The sequence below is a fragment of the Chanodichthys erythropterus genome, chromosome 21, assembly GCF_024489055.1.
Source record: "Chanodichthys erythropterus isolate Z2021 chromosome 21, ASM2448905v1, whole genome shotgun sequence".
NCBI lineage: Eukaryota > Metazoa > Chordata > Actinopteri > Cypriniformes > Xenocyprididae > Chanodichthys > Chanodichthys erythropterus.
In genome coordinates, this window is record NC_090241.1 from 20,256,447 (window position 1) to 20,276,795 (window position 20,349).

Sequence of the window (20,349 nt, forward strand, 5' to 3'; positions counted from 1 at the left end):
AAAATGTCTCACTTTCAACATTTGATATGTTATTTATATTCTATTGTGAATAAAATATAAGTTTATGAGGTCCACAACTTTGTTGGAATCGGGTTTGTGTATATATATAGATACATTTTTTCAGTTCAAAAGAACATCATTCATATAATTTTTTTTTTCTTACAATGAACACACATCACTTTTGACCAATTTTAATTTGTCTAAAAGTATTCATATCTTTTAAAAAAAATTTTTTTTACTGTAGATACTGTACAGACCTATAGCATATATATAGTACACTGTAAAAAAAAAAGTCCACTTATTTCAATTTAAAAACTTCAGTTTTTGCCTTAAATTTTCATTTCAACTTAAATTATATTAAACTGACTTAAGTTGAATCTTGTATAACTTGAAATTTCTTTCATAAGTTGCCATGACTTACTGATCATATCATTTTTACAGTGTTGTTTATTTCAATAATATTTCATTAACATTAGAAGGCATTAAGTAACTTATTTATATACTTTATTAAACATCAATGCAGAAATACAACAAACAATGATGACATTAACAATAATAATAAAAAAAGAAAGATCAGTTGAATGACTGTATATATATCTATATATTGAATGTCTGCAAAAACTATCATACAAGGACAACATTTTGAAGTTGAAACAAAAACGGTGCAAAATTTCCCACTCTCCAGTCGAAGGGGTTATTTCTCTGTGGGCCGGAACAAAACTGCAGGGAAAGAGGGCCAACTGTGGTTAGGCCACAGTCAGGGAAAGACTTATGGCGTTACTGTTCATCTGATGTGGTTGACTAAAGAGATTCTGTGCTTTGGATCACCCCTCGGGGTCTGGAGCTTTATTGCAATATAACTCTATCAGTTTGTAAAACACTGCTGCACATTCATTTATGTAACCAATGTGGCTGAAAATGGACCTCATTATTTAATGATAGAGTGATTCATACAGTACATTCTGCATAATTTTATTTCATTTTTCCAGCTTCTATCTGGAAAATACTAGCATTTTTTACAAGCTTTCACTCTCTCTCTTTTAAAACCAACAATGACACCAGGATAAAACTGCTCAACCAAACTGCACAAACAGACAACCACAATGGAAAATGAGATTTCATGGCAGACATCAAAGCCACTGTAAATCACAAGATTTAATTCCACACCACAGGTGCCAAAACCTTGGTTGCTTTTCTGAAAATTATGGCTGAGCACACAAATGGAATCTGAAACTGAGCATTATACACAAAACCTGTAATAACAGCACAGTTAAATGTGATCACTTACAGAACAAACGTTGGAAGCTCTCATAAGAATCTCTGTAAATAAATCATTCTTTAACAGAAATGTGAGTTGACATGAATCATACCAAATACAATATATGCATCTGATAAATGTAGGCTCCAATTTCATCGGAAACTATCACATACATATATGATTTGACAGATTAGTGGGGAGATGGAATCACTGAAATGATTTCTGCTTTTTCCTGGAGCAACCAGAGATAGTTGTCACATGTCTTGCTACATTTTCTCTCCGTTTATTTTTATTTTATTTATTTATAAAAAAAATCTGTTTCTGAACAAACATGTCTTGAATGCTAACCTCCAAAAAACAAAAACAAACACAACTTTTTCACTATATTGCCCAGGAAAGATATTTATTGGACAACTTTTGTCCAATTGGATGTCCAAGATGCTAACATGATTAACATGTTGCTAGCATGATGCTTACATGACTAGCATGTTGCTTGCATAACATGATAAACATGTTTTTAACATGGCGCTAACATTATTAGCATGTTGCTAGTATTGTTTTAGTTAGCCTTTTTGACATTTTAACACTTTAGCTTATCACTATTAGCATGTAGCTATTCACTGTTAGCGTATGTAGCATGTTGGAAGTCTTGGAAGTACGAACATCATGTGCCCGATCACTTATAAAAGTCATAGCACGCCTCTCCTCAATAATCTGCATGATTTGACACCATCGTGGGTCTTTGAACGTGGGTTATGTGCCAAAGTTTTGTACAGAAGAAGAAGAATAAATGTGAGATAATAATAGTGTGCTTTACCTTACAGGCAAGAACCACTAATAAGATGACACCTGTGTGACAACTAGCCCCAGTCTCCTTTATACACTATGCTTTTTCAACTGCACAATTCATTTATAGACATTTTGTTTTGCTTCAAATTTCATTTATCACCTGTGCCCAGCACATCTATAATATGTTCTTTTCTTTTGTGAAGCAGCCTGTGTACACACTGTGAAATGAAGCAAAAATGTCCTCACCGTGCATGAGGGTCTAATATTTGTACCCAATCTACAAATCATATGGTGCTCATTTCTGCCAACCCTCGATTTTTGTGATTTTTGGAGCACCAGTGCTGACGTTCTGTGGCTAAAACTCCACCGAACCCCTCCAGTGGCTTCTGGGATATGATCAGCATCCCACCGTCTCTGTACTCCAACTCTGCCGTTAGAACAGCCAGTGTGGTTAGTGGTGAACTCTCATCTAGACAAATACTTTTGCATTTGCCTGAGTATTTGTTTTTGCACACTGACACAAACATTGCCTTGGCAGTGTTCATTACAAGGCAGGTCCATCACATAGCTGCAGCCACATATAAACAGTAACTGTTTGATCACAGCCCTTATTATTACGGCAACACTGGGTAAATACTGATGTCATAGGGCCTACTATGATAAAATTAAACAAATTTTTCATTATCACATTGAGTTAAACCAAACATATACACACTATTGTTCAAATGTTTATAGGGTTAGAGACATTTTTTAAAGAAATGAATGCTTTCATTCAGTAAGGATGCATTAAATTGATTAAAGATGACAGCAAAGACATTTGTAAAGACATTTTAATGTTACAAAAGATTTCTATTTTAAATAAATGCTGTTATTTTGAACTTTCTATTCATCAATAAATCCTGAAAAATATATCAGTTTCCAGAAAAATATTAAGCAGCGCAACTGTTTTCAGTTAATAATAATGTTTCTTGAACACAAAATTAGCATTTTAGAATGATTTCTGAAGGATCATGTGACACCAGAAGTGTAGTTGCCATCACAGAAATAAATTATATTTGAAAATATATTAAAATAGTTAATTTTTAAATTGTAATAATATTTCATATTATTAGTTTTTCCTGTATTTTTGATCTAATAAATGCAACCTTGATGCACATAAGAGAATTCTTTTAAAAAATTTAAAAAGAAAAATTACAGACCCTAAACTTTTGAACTGTAGTGTGTGTGTGTTTCTTTTGAATTCAGTAGCACATTGCACAATGACACTATAATATGTGCCCAGCATGATTCCTTCCTTTCTTGCTGTTGATTTCAAGCACTTTTTATGCATTGCTTTTATCGCAAGGGGTTTTCCACAAGCATTTCCTACAATTCTTTGGGCATACCAGATGTAGATAAATGAAACAGCAAGGAAAATGTGTGAAAACTCTGAACAGTCCTCATTCTTTCAGTAGTGGTCAGGCACTGGCAAACTGCAGTAGATCAAAGGTAGTGCAGGAAAACAGAGGACGTTTCTTTCATCATCTATTCCTAATTGCCTGCAAATCGTTCTCGCAAAGGTCTTTAAACAGTCAGAAGCCTCTTTAAAGCATCTTACATTATGTGACTTGCATATTCATTTAGGTAAATGCTAGTCACTCTGTCTGGAGTCTTTTACAAAAAAAGTAAAGGTAAAAAGAGAAAGGGGTGGGATGTTATGTAATTGAGACTATACATGTGTGGCAGGGGTGAGAAGGGGATGTTGTGCAGTTGTGTACATATGGGTTGGGTCCATATGTGTGTATGTTAGTAGGGTGGTGTGATGAGGCAACATACGTTATGGTTACTAAAAAGATTGTTTTTTTATATTTTATATATATATTTATATACAAATTTAACATAGCCCAATTCGATTTGCTCTGGAACAAGTAATAGATTAACAAGACCAAAGATTACCCGTTTTATGTACCCAAAATGAAGTTTATGTTTAACCACTATAAGAGCCAGCGGCACTGGCCGAGATGAAGCTGTTCTCGGTGGATATGTGAGTGCTTAACGGCCGCTGGTGGCCTGGAGCTCGCATCTCCGAAAATGTCGAAACAAATTGTAAAATAGGCACTATGATTAAATATGAGTCACATATTTCAGGTCTAAACAACTACATTCTTGCCTAAAAAACTTTTAAAACTACAGTTCATGGTACAACAAGTGTAGTATTTGTAAAATATACAGTGGGTACGGAAAGTATTCAGACCCCCTTAAATTTTTCACTCTTTGTTATATTGCAGCCATTTGCTAAAATCATTTAAGTTCTTTTTTTTTTTTCTCATTAATGTACACACAGCACCCCATATTGACAGAAAAACACAGAATTGTTGACATTTTTGCAGATTTATTAAAAAAGAAAAACTGAAATATCACATGGTCCTAAGTATTCAGACCCTTTGCTCAGTATTTAGTAGAAGCACCCTTTTGATCTAATACAGCCATGAGTCGTTTTGGGAAAGATGCAACGAGTTTTTCACACCTGGATTTGGGGATCCTCTGCCATTCCTCCTTGCAGATCCTCTCCAGTTCTGTCAGGTTGGATGGTAAACGTTGGTGGACAGCCATTTTTAGGTCTCTCCAGAGATGCTCAATTGGGTTTCAGTCAGGGCTCTGGCTGGGCCATTCAAGAACAGTTGTTGTGAAGCCACTCCTTCGTTATTGTAGCTGTGTGCTTAGGGTAATTGTCTTGTTGGAAGGTAAACCTTCGGCCCAGTCTGAGGTCCTGAGCACTCTGGAGAAGGTTTTCGTCCAGGATATCCCTGTACTTGGCCGTATTCATCTTTCCCTCGATTGCAACCAGTCGTCCTGTCCCTGCAGCTGAAAAACACCCCCACAGCATGATGCTGCCACCATCATGCTTCACTGTTGGGACTGTATTGGACAGGTGATGAGCAGTGCCTGGTTTTCTCCACACATACCGCTTAGAATTAAGGCCAAAAAGTTCTCATCAGACCAGAGAATCTTATTTCTCACCATCTTGGAGTCCTTCAGGTGTTTTCTTTTAGCAAACTCCATGCGAGCTTTCATGTGTCTTGCACTGAGGAGAGGCTTCTGTCGGGACACTCTGCCATAAAGCCCCGACTGGTGGAGGGCTGCAGTGATGGTTGACTTTCTAAAACTTTCTCCCATCTCCCGACTGCATCTCTGGAGCTCAGCCACAGTGATCTTTGGGTTCTTCTTTACCTCTCTCACCAAGGCTCTTCTCCCCCGATAGCTCAGTTTGGCTGGACAGCCAGCTCTAGGAAGGGTTCTGGTCATCCCAAACGTCTTCCATTTAAGGATTATGGAGGCCACTGTGCTCTTAGGAACCTTAAGTGCCAGATCTTGCCTTGCCACAATTCTGTCTCTGAGCTCTTCAGGCAGTTCCTTTGACCTCATGATTCTCATTTGCTCTGACATGCACTGTGAGCTGTAAGGTCTTATATAGACAGGTGTGTGGCTTTCCTAATCAAGTCCAATCAGTATAATCAAACACAGCTGGACTCAAAATGAAGGTGTAGAACCATCTCAAGGATGATCAGGACAAACGGACAGCACCTGAGTTAAATATATGAGTGTCACAGCAAAGGGTCTGAATACTTAGGACCATGTGATATTTCAGTTTTTCTTTTTTAATAAATCTGCAAAAATGTCAACAATTCTGTGTTTTTCTCTCAATATGGGGTGCTGTGTGTACATTAATGAGGAAAAAAATGAACTTAAATGATTTTAGCAAATGGACAAAGAGTGAAACAAAGAGTGAAAAATGTAAGGGGGTCTGAATACTTTCTGTACTCACTGTATAGTGGATTTGCTCAGCCACCATGACAGTGGTTCAAGCAGAGTGATAAAAATGGTAGAAGTGCTAAATATCGCTAAAATATTGCATAGCTATCAGCCAATCAGAATTGAGAACCAGAAATATGTGTATATATATATATATATATATATATATATATATATATATATATATATATATATATATATATATATATATATATATACACACACACACACACATATACATACAAAATTCTAGAATGAGAGAGAGAGAAAGAGAAAGTATATAGGCTGTATATAATTTCTCTAAAAGGATGGGCTGATTTAAATAGCAGACAACAACTTGAAGGGAAAAACCTCTCTCAGGCTTTGGCTTTAAGTGTGTTCGTACCTGCCAACAATTTTGCTGAAGTAATAGGAAATAAAATGCCATATACCCATAATGAAACCACTTGCAAGCCCCATTTACACATAATGAAACCAAGGAAAGAAACACAACTGCATGCAAATAACACTATGCACAATGATGGGCTTGTGTCAGAATCTAACCAATTAAATTTATTTTGGCTAGACAGCCAATAAAACTGTGCTTGACAAGTGAGCATGATTCATACTATACGTTAGCATACAGAACATTTTTTTTTTTTTTAACACAAACAAGTTTTATAGCTGCAGAGATGCTTTGTTGTGTGGTTAGTGGTGGTGGAGGCGCACTGCATTTAACTAACAAAGCACATTTAACACAGTGGGTTAGCCGCTATGCTAACTAAGCAAGAATCTCTCATTTGGAACCCATTAGGTGAATTAGCATCCTGCTGTGCTGAGGAATGTTGTATTTACCACCAAAACTGCCAATGCAAAAGCTTTAAAACAAGTTACGTTCAACACAAATGCTGATCGCCATTTGTTTTACTGACTGCTACTGTGGGCTAGCAAGGTCAGAGAAAAAGATGCTTCTGTGAATTTTAGCATTCAGTGTTTTCTTTACAATTGCTTATATGCTGCTCATTTCATCAGAGCACTTTAATTAATAGGAGAAATTATATCATTTAATATGCCAGCTGAAGGAACGAAGAAGCCAGTTGACATTTTGTATGAGATTTAGGGGCAGTTTACATGACACCGTTTTCAAATAAAAACAGAAAACTTTTTATGTGTTTGGTCGTTCATTTACAGAACAACAGCATTTTGGGGGCCTGAAAATGCAAACTTTTGAAAACGGAAAGTGCAAGTTTTGAAAATTATACTGTTATCGTCTCTGTGTAAACTACAAAAACAAATTTGTGAAAACGGTGACGTCATGCATATGCGTATTATGTGTTCAGTCTATAGGCGTGGAGTTTTTCTTTATAAAGTAACATCGCCAACTACTGGCCTGACATGCACAATACAGCGTTTTTTTGTTGTTGTTTTCTCAGATCCTGGGGCCCGTTCTTCGTACGTTGCTTATTACATCCGAGATCAAATGACACATCCAAGATGATATCATCGTGCTAATCATGATCCAGCTAATTGGGTTCTTCAAACACACCTGTTGTGTATGATTATTATCGCTGGATTAAGTTATCTGAGATAATTGCGCGTTCATGTGTTGGCTTAAAAGGGGATATGTATCGATAGTAGAAACATTGATCAGCAATGCAGCGATTGGCTGGAGTCAAGACGGCAACGTAATGACATCATAGAATGAGAAAAGACACCTGACGAAAAACTTGACGAATTTCTAGACATTTATAAGGAAACAGCCAAGCGAATAAATGACAGAAGAACAACATAAATGTTAGATAAATGAAATGTGCACTATTTTTTTTTTACATGATTACCCAATTATTTAGGCTATATTCACAATTTTTATTATTTGTACATTCAATTTTTTATTTAAATGTTGTAATTAGCAACTAATTTACCTTTGAAGCATATTTGACAGCATTAATTAAAGTTTCTTAAGGGTCAAGATCAAGTTATCTGCATCCCCTGCGCTTCATCAAGCCACTCCCATAATATATGTCGTGGTTCAAATCGTTCAAATGCATGTATGGCATAGACATCTGTACATCATGTGTGTAAAACTCCAATTAAAAATATTACGTAATTATTCCCTCACGAATGAATCTCTCAGAGTAAAACTGTCGGCGTCTATATTATGACACTACACGGCATTATAGTGTTATTTGCAAATTTATTTTTAAATCATTATTATTGTCCCTGGTTTACATTATGTACTCTTGTGGGAAAGTAGCAGAGGCTGGGACAGACTTTAAACATCACCTCCGCTTAAAAAGATGCAATCTAATCCTGTTTACATGAAATAAGCCTGCTCCCGAGCAGGTTTAAGCTTACGGACCTGTTGCTATGACAGCAAGTCTAGGATGAGCTTCGAAGAACCAAACGATCCAAGATCATGCCAAATCGTCAACAATCAAATCCAGCTAACTGAGTTAGCGACGTACGAAGAACGGGCCCCAGGTGAACAGGGGTTGTTTTGACAATGCTGTTGTCTGTACAAGAAAAACACCAAGGAAAACTTTTCCGTTTTTTAATACACCGTTGTCGTGTAAACGTAGCCTTAAGCAAAGTGTATAACATTGTCATCAGACTTTGTAGCTGATTTGAAATATATTATTGCAAAATTATATATAGAAAAAATTTTGAAGATTTTGGTCTTTCCCCATTCAGGCATTATTGTATGTATGTATGTATCTATCTATCGATTATATACAGTAGGCTACATAGAAAACAACTACCCAGGAATGTTAAGATACCTTGCCCCTTGTTCAGCTGTGCATCTGAAACCTACAACTGGTTCTCGAAAATCTAATTTAAACCTGAAAATAAACAGAATTTTTTATTTTGAAAATGATTTTGTTCTGCTTTTCATTCAAAATGCTGCTAAAATACTAAGTATCATAAGTTTCATATTAGAAATTTTCAGCAAAGCAGTTTTGGATCCCTCTGTAGGTACTTGTTGCCTCTCATCTGATCTCACCTAGGGCAGCATGTAAATCAGGATCACTGCTGTTTCCATTTATATCTTTTGTTTTATCTCTCTCCAACCAATCCATATCTCATTTTTAGTACTCGTTCGCTTCTCTTTGAACATCCTCACCATCTCATTCCAATATCTTCACATATTCCTGCCATAACCCAGCTTTTCACACAGTGGCTTCTAGGATTTGTCCTGTCTCCATTTCCCTGACTCTAAACAAACAGCTGAGTGACACAAATGCACGTTACACATGTATTCAGTAGTCATGGAAACCCTTTCCTAGAAGCACAAGCATTAACTGAGAGTGGGTGTTTGTGGTTAAAAAAAGTCTGAGTTTATGTAATACAGTTCTCTTTTTCAGCACAAAACAAATAGATGAACACATATATACAGTATGGTGTTTTATTACATAACACATATTTTAAATTATTGAATACTGATAGTACTTTCAGTTCTTGCATTAGACAAAAAAATATTACATCAATGCAGTTCTTTTGGCATACAAAACATAGACAATTCAGGATTATATCCAGTGCTAACACTGTGACTAGTCAAAGTTACACACATATAGAACTTGATTAACTGATAAGAGTTAGCAATCTGAACAGCTTTAAATTAAAAGTGCACTTGAGGTGCGACATTTTTAAATAACAAGGAAAAGACATTACAAATGCAAAGATCACAGCACAACCACTGGTCTCCATGCGTTTGTGTGAGCATATTATTACTCCATTGGATCTGTGCAGTGGAATAAGATATACATGACATCCTTGATTTCCTGTTCCTGTTTTTCAAGCTTATTTAATTGACCCAATAAAAACAGTACTAATTGGTACTCCAAAACAGGATCCTACTTAAAGCTAACCCACAGTTTACCTGATTAGATTTACAATACAGCATTTTTACTGACTGATTACATAAGCATTCTGACAGACAAAGAGTAAACTACAAGCAGTTTTCAAATCAACAATTATATATATATATATATATATATATATATATATATATATATATATATATATATATATGTGTGTGTGTAACAAATGACATTCTGATTGTAGATTATAATTAATTGTCAAAGGCAACTCAAGGGTGTTGCTGATTCTGGACTCAGGGTCACATTGTAACAGATGGGAACATGCTTGGTATTCAGAATGGATTTGTTCTTTGACCTTTAGATGTTAACTCAAAGAAGCACACTCTGAGGGGATTTAAGACTTTGGCAGTAAAATGGAGCATGATTTAAACATTCCCAACAGTTTAAGAGCAAATGCTGCACTTCATTTTGTCCATATTGTAATCAGCAGAAAGGTCCAACAAAATGGTGAGAAAAAAAACATTCACTGATTTTTGTAACAAAATAAGTTGCTGTGGTTTCAAGCTTTTGGATTGTTTTAGCTAAACAAACTTTGGTCCACTTCAAAATATTAAGGAAATGTCAAACGTGAGCATTTTGTGCACTCTTTTGAAATTTATTCAGCAAGGATGCGTTAAATTGATCAAAGGTGACAATAAAGACGTTTGTACAAATGATTTGTATCTCAAATAAATGCACTTGTATTAAACTTTCTATTCAAAGAATTCTGAAAAAATGTATCACTTTTTCCACAAAAATATTAAGTATTAATAATAAACTATTTTCAAACACTGATATTAACATTAAATGTTCTTGAGAACCAAATCAGAATATTTTGAGGATTTCTGAAGGATCATGTGACACTAAAGACTGGAGTAATAGCTGCTGAAAATTCAGCTTTGCCATCACAGGAATAAATTGCATTCTAAAATATATTAAAATAGAAAACAGCTATTTGAAACTTTAATAATATTTCACAATATTACTGTTTTACTGTATTTCTGCAGCCTTGGTGAGAATTCTTTCAAAAACATGAAAAAAACAAAACAACAACCTCAACTTTTTTTTTTTTTTAAATTGAATTTTGTGAACCTTTTCATTGATTCTAAGGACTGTTTTGACATTTTCAATCTCTAAAAGATAAACAAAAAATCAATAAATAGTGTTGAATCAATAGATGCCATTACAAAACAAAACAAAAATTATGATCCCACATGAAATGCACATTTGAAACATGCTTCCATAAACATCTACACAACCTGATATAGAGTCTAATGTAATTAATTCAGGATTTATAAACTCTGACCCACCACAGGTCTAAGCTTCTTTTCCATTGCTGACCTCTTAACCTCAAATTAATCAAAGCTCAAAGTCTACAAACAAAAGCTCAGTGGTGAATAGAGGACCAGAGAAATCTCCAATCAACACCTTTGGCTTGAAAATCACAAAAAAGTCACATCATCCTGCGACTGCACCCAGCGCCAATGTGCGTCATACTCCAGTTGAACCTTGCCATTCATTTTGCAGCTCTCCAGCTCAACTTTGCCATTCTTGTAAGGTTTCACTTTAGGGCTCAGACTCTTCCCCAGCTTTTCAGCGAGACAAGCCCTGGGTGAATCTGTGGTGACCATTTGCTTTAGTGATTTGTCCAGGATTCCATTGGTCTTGTTGGGCTGGTATGGTCTCGCTGTCTCAGAGGATTTATTCCAAACCTGAGCTTCTTCTTTAGGGGCATCGGATTTGACTTGTGGAGATCTGGTTCCAGATCCAGTGGAACTGCCAATGCCTCCTCCAGTACCTCTGGAGCCATCTGTCCCCATAGGGGCGGCACACAGTATTGAATCAGTCCCACTGGAAGGGCAGTACTCATCCAGATCATCAGCTAATGTGTCCAGATAGCTGCCAATCGAAATGTTGTCCAGCTTGTCATGGGGGTCCTGCAAACTGCTCCAGCTACCCCTCCAGGAAGTGTCGGGACCCTCCCCTAAGCTGTACTGACTGCTGGTCAGGCTGCTGCAGCGGCTGGTGAGCGCGCCACGCTCTTCCAGGAGCCATTTCACTGCCTCAATGCCCTCATGCAGTGCTAGCAACTGGTTCAAGATCTTGACGTCTGCTGCTCGTAGATGAGCCTGGGCAGAGGAAATACACATAGACATCAAGAGCTTTTTTAACAACCATAACTACAGTTAAATGAAAGTACATGCCACACCCTTTAAAATAAAGGTTCTTTATTGGCATCTGTGGTTCCATGAAGAACCATGGAACCTTTACATTGCACAAAAGGTACTTTAAAGTGGAAAAGGATTGTTTTGATTATCAAAAATAAAGGTTCTTTATTGGCAGTGATGGTTCCATGAAGAACCTAAAATGTTCTTCACACAAAGAAAAAAATGATTGTTTTAAGAACTGATCACTGAAAAGGTTCTTTGGGCAACTAAAAATGGTTCTTCAATGGCATCACTGTGAAAACCCCTTTTATTTTTTAGAGTGTAAAATGCTCTACACACACACAAAAAAGGTTATTTTAAGAACTGTTCACTGAAAGGTTCTTTGGGGAACCAAAAATAGATTTTCTATGGCCTCACTATGTAAAAAAAAAAACATTTTGGAACCTTTATTTTAAGAGTGTATAAAGGAATAGTACACCCATATTGTGTACATTTACAAATATTAAAATATTGCGTGTCAAAAAAAAAAAAAATGCAATGTGCCTAATTTGAATATGCACATGTTCAAATAATGTGAATGAGATTTGATTTAGCAGAGGAAAAGATTTATTTGGTTCTAAAGATTTGTTCAAGGCTCTAAAAGACTAAAAGACATCGTATGGGTCACTTTTATGGTGATTTTTTTTGTCATTTTGGAAGTTTGACAACTTTAACAAATGCTCTAAATGAGTTCTGATTAGTGCTGATTGTTGTATTAAGTCTGAGGTTCATAACCATGACTGTAGTCCTGCTGACTGCAGAGCCAGAGGTCCATTACTGTAAATGCTGCTGAGATTTATAGATCTTCCTGACAATATCCATTCCTCTAGTGAAGCACTCTTCTCTTCCTAATTCCCACAGCAAATGGGCTAAGCAGTTTTCATCTGACACATCTAAACATGATGTCTAAAGAAAAGTAAACCATATACTAATATATATACATATGTGTGTGTCACGATTCATCAATTTGACAGCACTATATCCATTTTGCCAAGCCAATAAAAAGTAATAATGGATGCTAATGGTCCTATGATAATAATATATTAGATCCTTCCTCCATCATTAGATCTTGCTTTTGGAATGTATTCTCATTTTATGAGGTATATCTGCTAAAATATAAGAGATTCACATTCCTTTAGAAATATGTTACGAAGCTTCATCTGGCAGCAGTGAAGCATTTTTGTCAGGAAGATGTAATATGATATACAAAGTCCTGAACTCTTCTGACTGACTGAGTGGCTCTCCAGCCCATAAAACAGTGCTCATCAAATAGTCAGTGCTTCCTCTGAAAGCCACAGTACTTTGGCTCCCACAATCCCTGATGAATTCTGCCCTGTCTGCACCCCATCAGCTATTCACACAGTGCTTTATAAAGGAACAGTTCACCTAGAAAAATTTAAATTCTGTCATTATTTACTCACCCAGTCTGAACCCAATTACTTTCTTTCTTCTGTGGAACACAAAAGATGCTGTTAGGGACTGAAAGTCATAGTCACCATTCATTTTCACCTCATATTTTTCCATACAGTGAAAGTGATTGATGATTGAGGCCTAACTTCTCCTTTTGTGTGCCACTGAAAAAAGAAAGTCATTAAATGATTACAGAATTTTCATTTTCAATTCAATGAAATTTCTGACAAACATTGTGTACATTTTCAGTTAAAAGAAGGATGACTAAATGGGGATTATACCAATAGACTCAGGACAAGTTTGAGAACAGGATGAGATAAAACAATTTTAAGTGCAGCAGGCGTGTCATAAATGGACAGCATACTCTTATCCTATACATTCAGCCTGCTGTGTAATTTAAAGGCCATAGTGCACTGCTGACGTCAACCACACTAATTACAGTACAAAAAACCAAAAGAGAACATTTCGGTAAAAGAGCGTGGGATACAAAAAGAACAATTCAGGCAGCGAGAGGGGGGATGGGAAATAGAGCTGAATTTAGAAGGCAAAGATAAACAAGCCTTTTTTTACAGTAAATAGGGAAATATGTAAATACATAAGACGAGAGAGATTCAGAGAACAGATTGTAACAAGTCTGCTCTGGTGTGGGTTGGGCTGGGTTAACGTCGACACAGCACCTCTGTCTGAGTTGCTGAGACTAATGAACATACTCATAAATATTCTCCCTGTCTCAGCACTGATGTGGTGAGCGCTGATCTGGCTGTGCCCAACTCAGCCTGTTTGCATCTCTATATATGCATCTGGAACTGGCTGAATTACACTCACACTATACTGTTTTTTCTTACCATGGGGTACAGACTTTTGTATTGTACTGTACAGGGCCCAGTACGACTGGATAAAGAGTTAACACACCTCAAATTCCTGACAAGTTTAACTTGCTACGTTCACACTGTGAGTTTTTGGGATTAACAACCGCATTTACTTACAGGTGTGAGTCTTGAAATGTCCCGTTCACACAGAAACTTACAGAAGCGTCTCAAATACTGTCTGTATGAAGGTGCAATGGGACTCAAGCCCGTATTCTCTTACCAGTAATCACACTATATGAGAAACAGACCAAATTTGTTGTAGTTATTTGAAGATTTGCATCCTTTTTACATCTTGAAAGCTTTTAACTGTACGTAAAAGAGCAACAACTATTATTATAATTTCAAAATGTACCATGGTTTTCCACAAATAAAGAAAGTCATGTGGGTTTGAAACAAGTAAATAATGAACAATTTGTCAGACAGATTTCTGGGTGAACTATTCCTTTAAATAGACCTTATAAAATGCTAAATAAATGAAAACACGGTCATTGTAACCCCCGTGCAATACAGTGCACTGTTGCTGCAATCATCTTATGTAGCTTCCATCCTTCCACATGGAGCCACACACTGACCCACAGACTCCCCTTTGGGAGAACATTCCACAGTGTCTGAGGCTCACACTGGAGATTCTCACAGCCAGAAGAATTCCATTTTCCCACTCCTTAAAACCATAGCTCATACGTCTTGTGTTCTAATCCCTGGAATTCTGGAGAGCTCATTTTCCATGCTGTGGTGTCCTGCTCTGTTAACTATCACACCACACCACGTTGCTCTCTGCGTGTGTTAAAAGGACTATATTATTACACAGTGGCAGTGAGTTACAATAGGCACAACTATATTATAACATTATGCAGCAGTAGCTTATAGTACCTAAAATACTGTATTTTACAATAATGCATATTTTCTTGATCATGGCTCACTGACTTCTCTTGAAAGATGAGGCGGCTTTCAAGCGTGTACTCAGTGAAGAACCTTGATGTTGCCATGCCATTGTGAAATACTGTAATAAATACATTTGCATATTCTTATTTATAAATAAATTCTAAAGCAGACAAACAACAAAAAATCTATAAAAAAGTCTAAGAAATAGTTCATCCAAAAATTATGCATGTATTCAAACTTGCAGCATAGCAAAAATGCTATGTTAAATGGCAATTACAACATACAGTAATATAGTATAAGATATGAGATATTCATATCTTATACTATAACTATAATTATGGTGCTCGTTTGTCATTCTTGAAGTTTCATATTCAGGTTCAGAAATTAAAAAGGTCGGGGGACAAAAATGCCCCAGATATTTATGTGTATCTGATAGTATTTCATTATTCCATTCAATTTATGGGTTTAGTGCCTATGCAGACACCATAGTGACCTTTAGTTTTATGTGCCGTTTCAAAGGTGAGTGATGTTGAATGTGGTTTTGGATGATAAAAACTGAAGTCAGAAACTAAAGTCTGCTGTATAAACACTGATTGTGAAGAAAACACTCCCAATACCTGCAAAACTGCAAATCTGATATTACAGTAGAGAGCTTTATAATCTAACATAGTGACAGCCAATTATTTCAAATCTAGCAGAATGTTAACTGTGCTATTATATTTTGCTCATTATTTAAAGCTACTTTACGGTATTGATATTAAATTGATATAAGATATAAATCTGAATATAATTGTTCAGATTTAGAATTGTATTCAGTTAATTTATTCAACCAAAATATTTGAGGTAAAAGTGTTTTATCATTTGGGTAAAAAATGCTCCTCAAAATTAATTATGGGGTGAGTGAATAAGTTTGGGGTCTGTAAGGTTTTACGATGTTTTTGAAAGAAATTTCTTATGCTCATCTCCATTTATTTAAACACAAATATGAAAACAGTAATATTGTGAAATACTGAATTTCCAGCTTTCATTACTCCAGTCTTCAGTGTCACATGATCCTTCAGAAATCATTCTAATATGCTGATTTGGAAGTAACATTTTCTATTATTATCAATGCTGAATATTTTTTGTCATATATTAGAAATATAAGTTTTTCGTAACATTATACATGTATTTACTGACACTTTTGATCAATTTAATGCATTCTGCCTGAATAAAAAAAAAAAAAAAAAAAAAAACTTTTTGAGCAGTAGTGCATAATGAGACAGCAAAATATTTCAAGGGCAGCTCAGTTTACACTCTTTCTGTACTCATTTTAACTGCAGCCGTCTTTTGCTCCTCCTGACACTCTGCAGGTCTGACAGGATCTCTTATATTCCAATAAATCCCCGCTGTCTCTCTTTCTCATCTAGCACAACACGTGCACTCTATCTCTCTGCATTCCTTCCTAACCTCTACATCCTCCCACTCTCCCTTTCAACCTTACTGCTTCTCTCTTTCTCCCTCCCTCATTTCCCCTCTCCTCCTCATTCTATCAGACTAGAAGAGTCATCTCCCTTTCCTCCATCTGTCAGCACACCTTCCCCTGTGTTTCCCATCTGTGTGTCAGGCAGGGAGAGAGAGTTGCATTCAGCGGGGTCCAAGATGCTGAAAGTCATTGAGGACACCCCTCTCTCGCTCTTTCTTCATGCAGATCAGACATAAATAACCAGCTGTTTGATTTCACACTTACTTCCAGTGTTTTTAAGTCAAATGTGACCATTTTATCATAGTAATGACATGTAAGTTTTGTCATTTTTTGTGTATGTTTTTACCCAACAATGTCTACACTGTCACACATCATACTGGTGTGTGAATGTATGGCGTGTGTGTGTGTGTCGACAGACTGGTTGACAATGGGACAGGGTGACAATGTCACAGTGTGAGGTAAAGTTCAATGACAGTTGGCTTGCTGTAGCTCATGACTATTTGGGAACAGTGTGAAATGGCATCAGGGGAACAGTAAAACTCTAGAAGAAAAGGTTCTATATAACCCAAAAGGTTATGTCAGGCGCTTCATATGCTCCTTCAAATGCTCTAATTTATGTTTGTTTGAGTGCTCTCTAAGCGTCATTGGTTTCTATTTGCAGTGTGTTTTTACAAGCGTTGAGCATTGTATCCAATCACAATCATATCTGTTGAGCGTGTGAATGCAATGGCCTATCAGAGGTTCTAGTCAGCAATCTGAATCAGCTTAAGACAGCTGAAAATGCAGCAGATTTTGTTTCGTTCAGTGCGAGCCGCATGCTCGTGAATCCTTTCATTATAACCAAGTGTAAACACAATGTAAATAAGAGATTCATTGTACTAAGCTCATCATGATATCCATCCAGATTCAAAAAGTAAAAATATAAAATTGATGTCATTTCAAATCATTTTTCTTGCTTAAATTTTCTGTGGAGCAACTTGTGATCTCCTGGAGGTCCCTGGACTGCTGTTTGAAAACCTACTGTGCCTTTATTTTAGGCCGGTATATGTCAATTTTAGTTCTAGATCTTCTACACATTATACTCTTGATATACAACTGATCTTTTGTTGATCTACAATTTGCCAAATTTATGCTATTTGCATATAATAATAAATACATAATTGCACAACGCTGTCAAACCACTGACATGTTACGATGTCTTAATCACAGAGTATCCACAACAATGACGATCCAAATTAATAACACTGACTTCCGAAAATCAGAAATGCATAATCCATGACATCTTTGGGGCCTTTTACAACGTCTCCCACTCAGTAAAATACACCATAGCAACAACATCAGGGTCCATTTGCTTAATGGCCCTGCATTCCACTGGGAACATGCTCATTTCCCTAACTACAACAATTCTTTATACAACTGAGGGCGTATCTGCCCCAAGAGCTTGGGGTTACAGTATGAAGCATGAACACTGAAAACAGCAGCAAATCTTTTACCACAACTCAAGCCATTCCTTTACTTCAACATTATCACAGATATGTGGTTGCAAGCAATACATCCGTTCATTAAAAACATCATTGCCTAGTATGACAGTTTTAGGGTCATGTTTCAATGCTCGATTTACTGTTTGGCAATGCTGTGAGAAATTCTTTTGCTTCTGGTTGATTTGGTTTGTGGAATGTGGGTTGGGACCCTTCAAAATGAGAAAACAACAACAACATGCTGCAGGCGTCTTCTTAGGAGTTGTGTTATGAAAAGATACAATCATAGTCAGTATATAAGAGCTTTACACTGGGATTTTTATATGGATATTGGATATACTGGATATGTGACAGACAAAAAAAAAAAAGGAATCTGTGAGGCCAGAGGCTTTATGTTTCATAAAGAGGAGAAAATAAACTCACCAAGTTGGACATCAGCTATGAGTGTCATCCACACACATTTATAAAACTTGCGCACATTATACACACATTCTTCTGGCTGTTGTCACACTCTCCATTCATTTTATACAGTCACAGACTAAATAGATGAGTATAAAAAAGAGGGCCAGAGTATCAAATACAACACAGTTTATAAATCAATAGGAATAAATTTAATTTAAATAAATAAAACTAGTTTATTAGTATAGAAACGTAGATCTTACCATCTCCATTTTAAGTTTTCGGATCTTCTCATCCAGTCCTTTCTTCTCTGTCTCATTATTGTCTGTCTGATGATGAGAGATCATTTTGTGCTCCTCTCTCATCCACTTCAGGAGCCCCTCTGGGGTCTTTCTTCCCACTTTTAACTCCAGATCCTTTAAATCTGGGACTGATTCACAGGTATTGCTCTCCTCCATGATTATACAAAGGATCTACTTAAAAGAAAAGAGGAAAAATGAAATGCTTGACTATTGTTCTGGAATTAAAAAAAAAATGCAGCTCCTGTTTTGATTTACACCCCACTGATATAAACAGTATATAGACAGTATTACGGCTAACAATATTATGCAACACCCTGTGATTTTTTTGTAAACATATGACATATATGATACAGTATATTATTTCTGAAACCCGCTTATTCCTTAAAAAAACCCCGTCACATTCGTCAACTGAGATAAATGCATCATCAAACGTGAGAGTGACATACCTTATTAATATTCTAAACATTCACACGACTGTTTTCTTTTCCAAACGCAGACTATATGATCTCCTTCAGTGGGAAAGACAGACCACCTGAGCATGGTGCGAGTCTCTCTGAAGATTCGTCGTTTAAATGTATCCGATCCGGTTGCTATTCAGATTGCTCGGTTGTGCTGATGATGCCATGACTGTGTTAAGGTAAACTGTGCATGTGATGCTCGGAGATGAAGTCAGGTTTGGACGGAAGCTCTCTTCAAACTGGATGTCTGTCCTGATGTGCTGCTTGAATCACACGGTTGGACTGAATTCCACCTGCATGACAGCGAGCGGAGCGCAGAAGTTCACTGCCGTAAATAACTGAGTAAACGCGACCGTAGAAATTCACTCCCACAAGTTAAATTGGTAATAGGCCTACTTTATACAACAAAGTCCATGTTATACCTACCTATATAATATATATAATATTATATTATAATCACTAAAGTAATAAAAGTAGTAGTAGCAGGCCTTATTGCAAAATACACACAAAATAATTACAAAACTCATATAGCCTAGGCCTTATCCAAATATTTTTTTAAGCTAAGTGAAAGATTTTAACGAAGTATATTTAAGAAGTTCTGTAGCCTATATGATAATTTAGCTATCTTTCCATTAAAATAAATTATATAAATCATGTGATGTGTGCACTTGTAAACACATGAAAGCAATTAAGAGACTGAACTGTCCCATTCTTAAACAAAAAGAGGAAAAACTAACCTGTACCAAGCAGCGTAAACAATGTAGGATATATAGGCCTACGTAGAATGGTCATTTTGACGAGATTCTGTTCCGACTGGAACTGTTAAATATCAAATACCACTGTCTGCTAAACACATCTCAGACTGACATTTAATGTTTCCACTAAAATCCAATTCGTAATCTTCTTGCCAACCGTAAGTAAGCATAGTAAATGTTGTTGACGCTGTATTTCCATACCAGTGAAAAAGGTTGTGGTCTGTAGCCTGCTGCGTATTACCGCCACACGGCTGATATTCACGGTTTGTTTTGTAAGTAGTTACATATAGAAATAAAATACAGATTTAGACAAGAAATATGAGTCCTTATTCTGCCCTGTGTCATACTAATGTTCTCTCCGGACCAGGAACAAGTCAAGATGACATCATTAAACATCTGCTGGCTGCACAATGAGGATCTCCCCTCTGTTATAGTCATCAGGGACGAAA

General features: G+C 36.4%; 1 protein-coding gene across 2 annotated transcripts; it reads right to left on the minus strand.

Annotated features, from left to right (window-relative positions):
* Nucleotides 1–9,154: 9,154 nt before the first annotated feature.
* Nucleotides 9,155–20,223, minus strand: lurap1 (leucine rich adaptor protein 1). 2 transcript variants are annotated; one of them, XM_067374436.1, is made up of 4 exons: nt 19,883–20,223; nt 19,134–19,438; nt 18,649–18,858; nt 9,155–11,804 (listed from the first exon to the last, which is right to left on the minus strand). In XM_067374436.1, the coding sequence occupies exons 3-4, from the start codon at nt 18,841–18,843 to the stop codon at nt 11,118–11,120; spliced, it is 882 nt and encodes a 293-aa protein (XP_067230537.1). In that variant the 5' UTR covers nt 18,844–18,858; nt 19,134–19,438; nt 19,883–20,223; the 3' UTR covers nt 9,155–11,117. The 2 variants fall into 2 exon arrangements, with proteins under 2 accessions (XP_067230537.1, XP_067230538.1); XM_067374437.1 differs by having other exon boundaries at nt 18,649–18,861.
* Between the last annotated feature and the right edge of the window lie 126 nt (nt 20,224–20,349).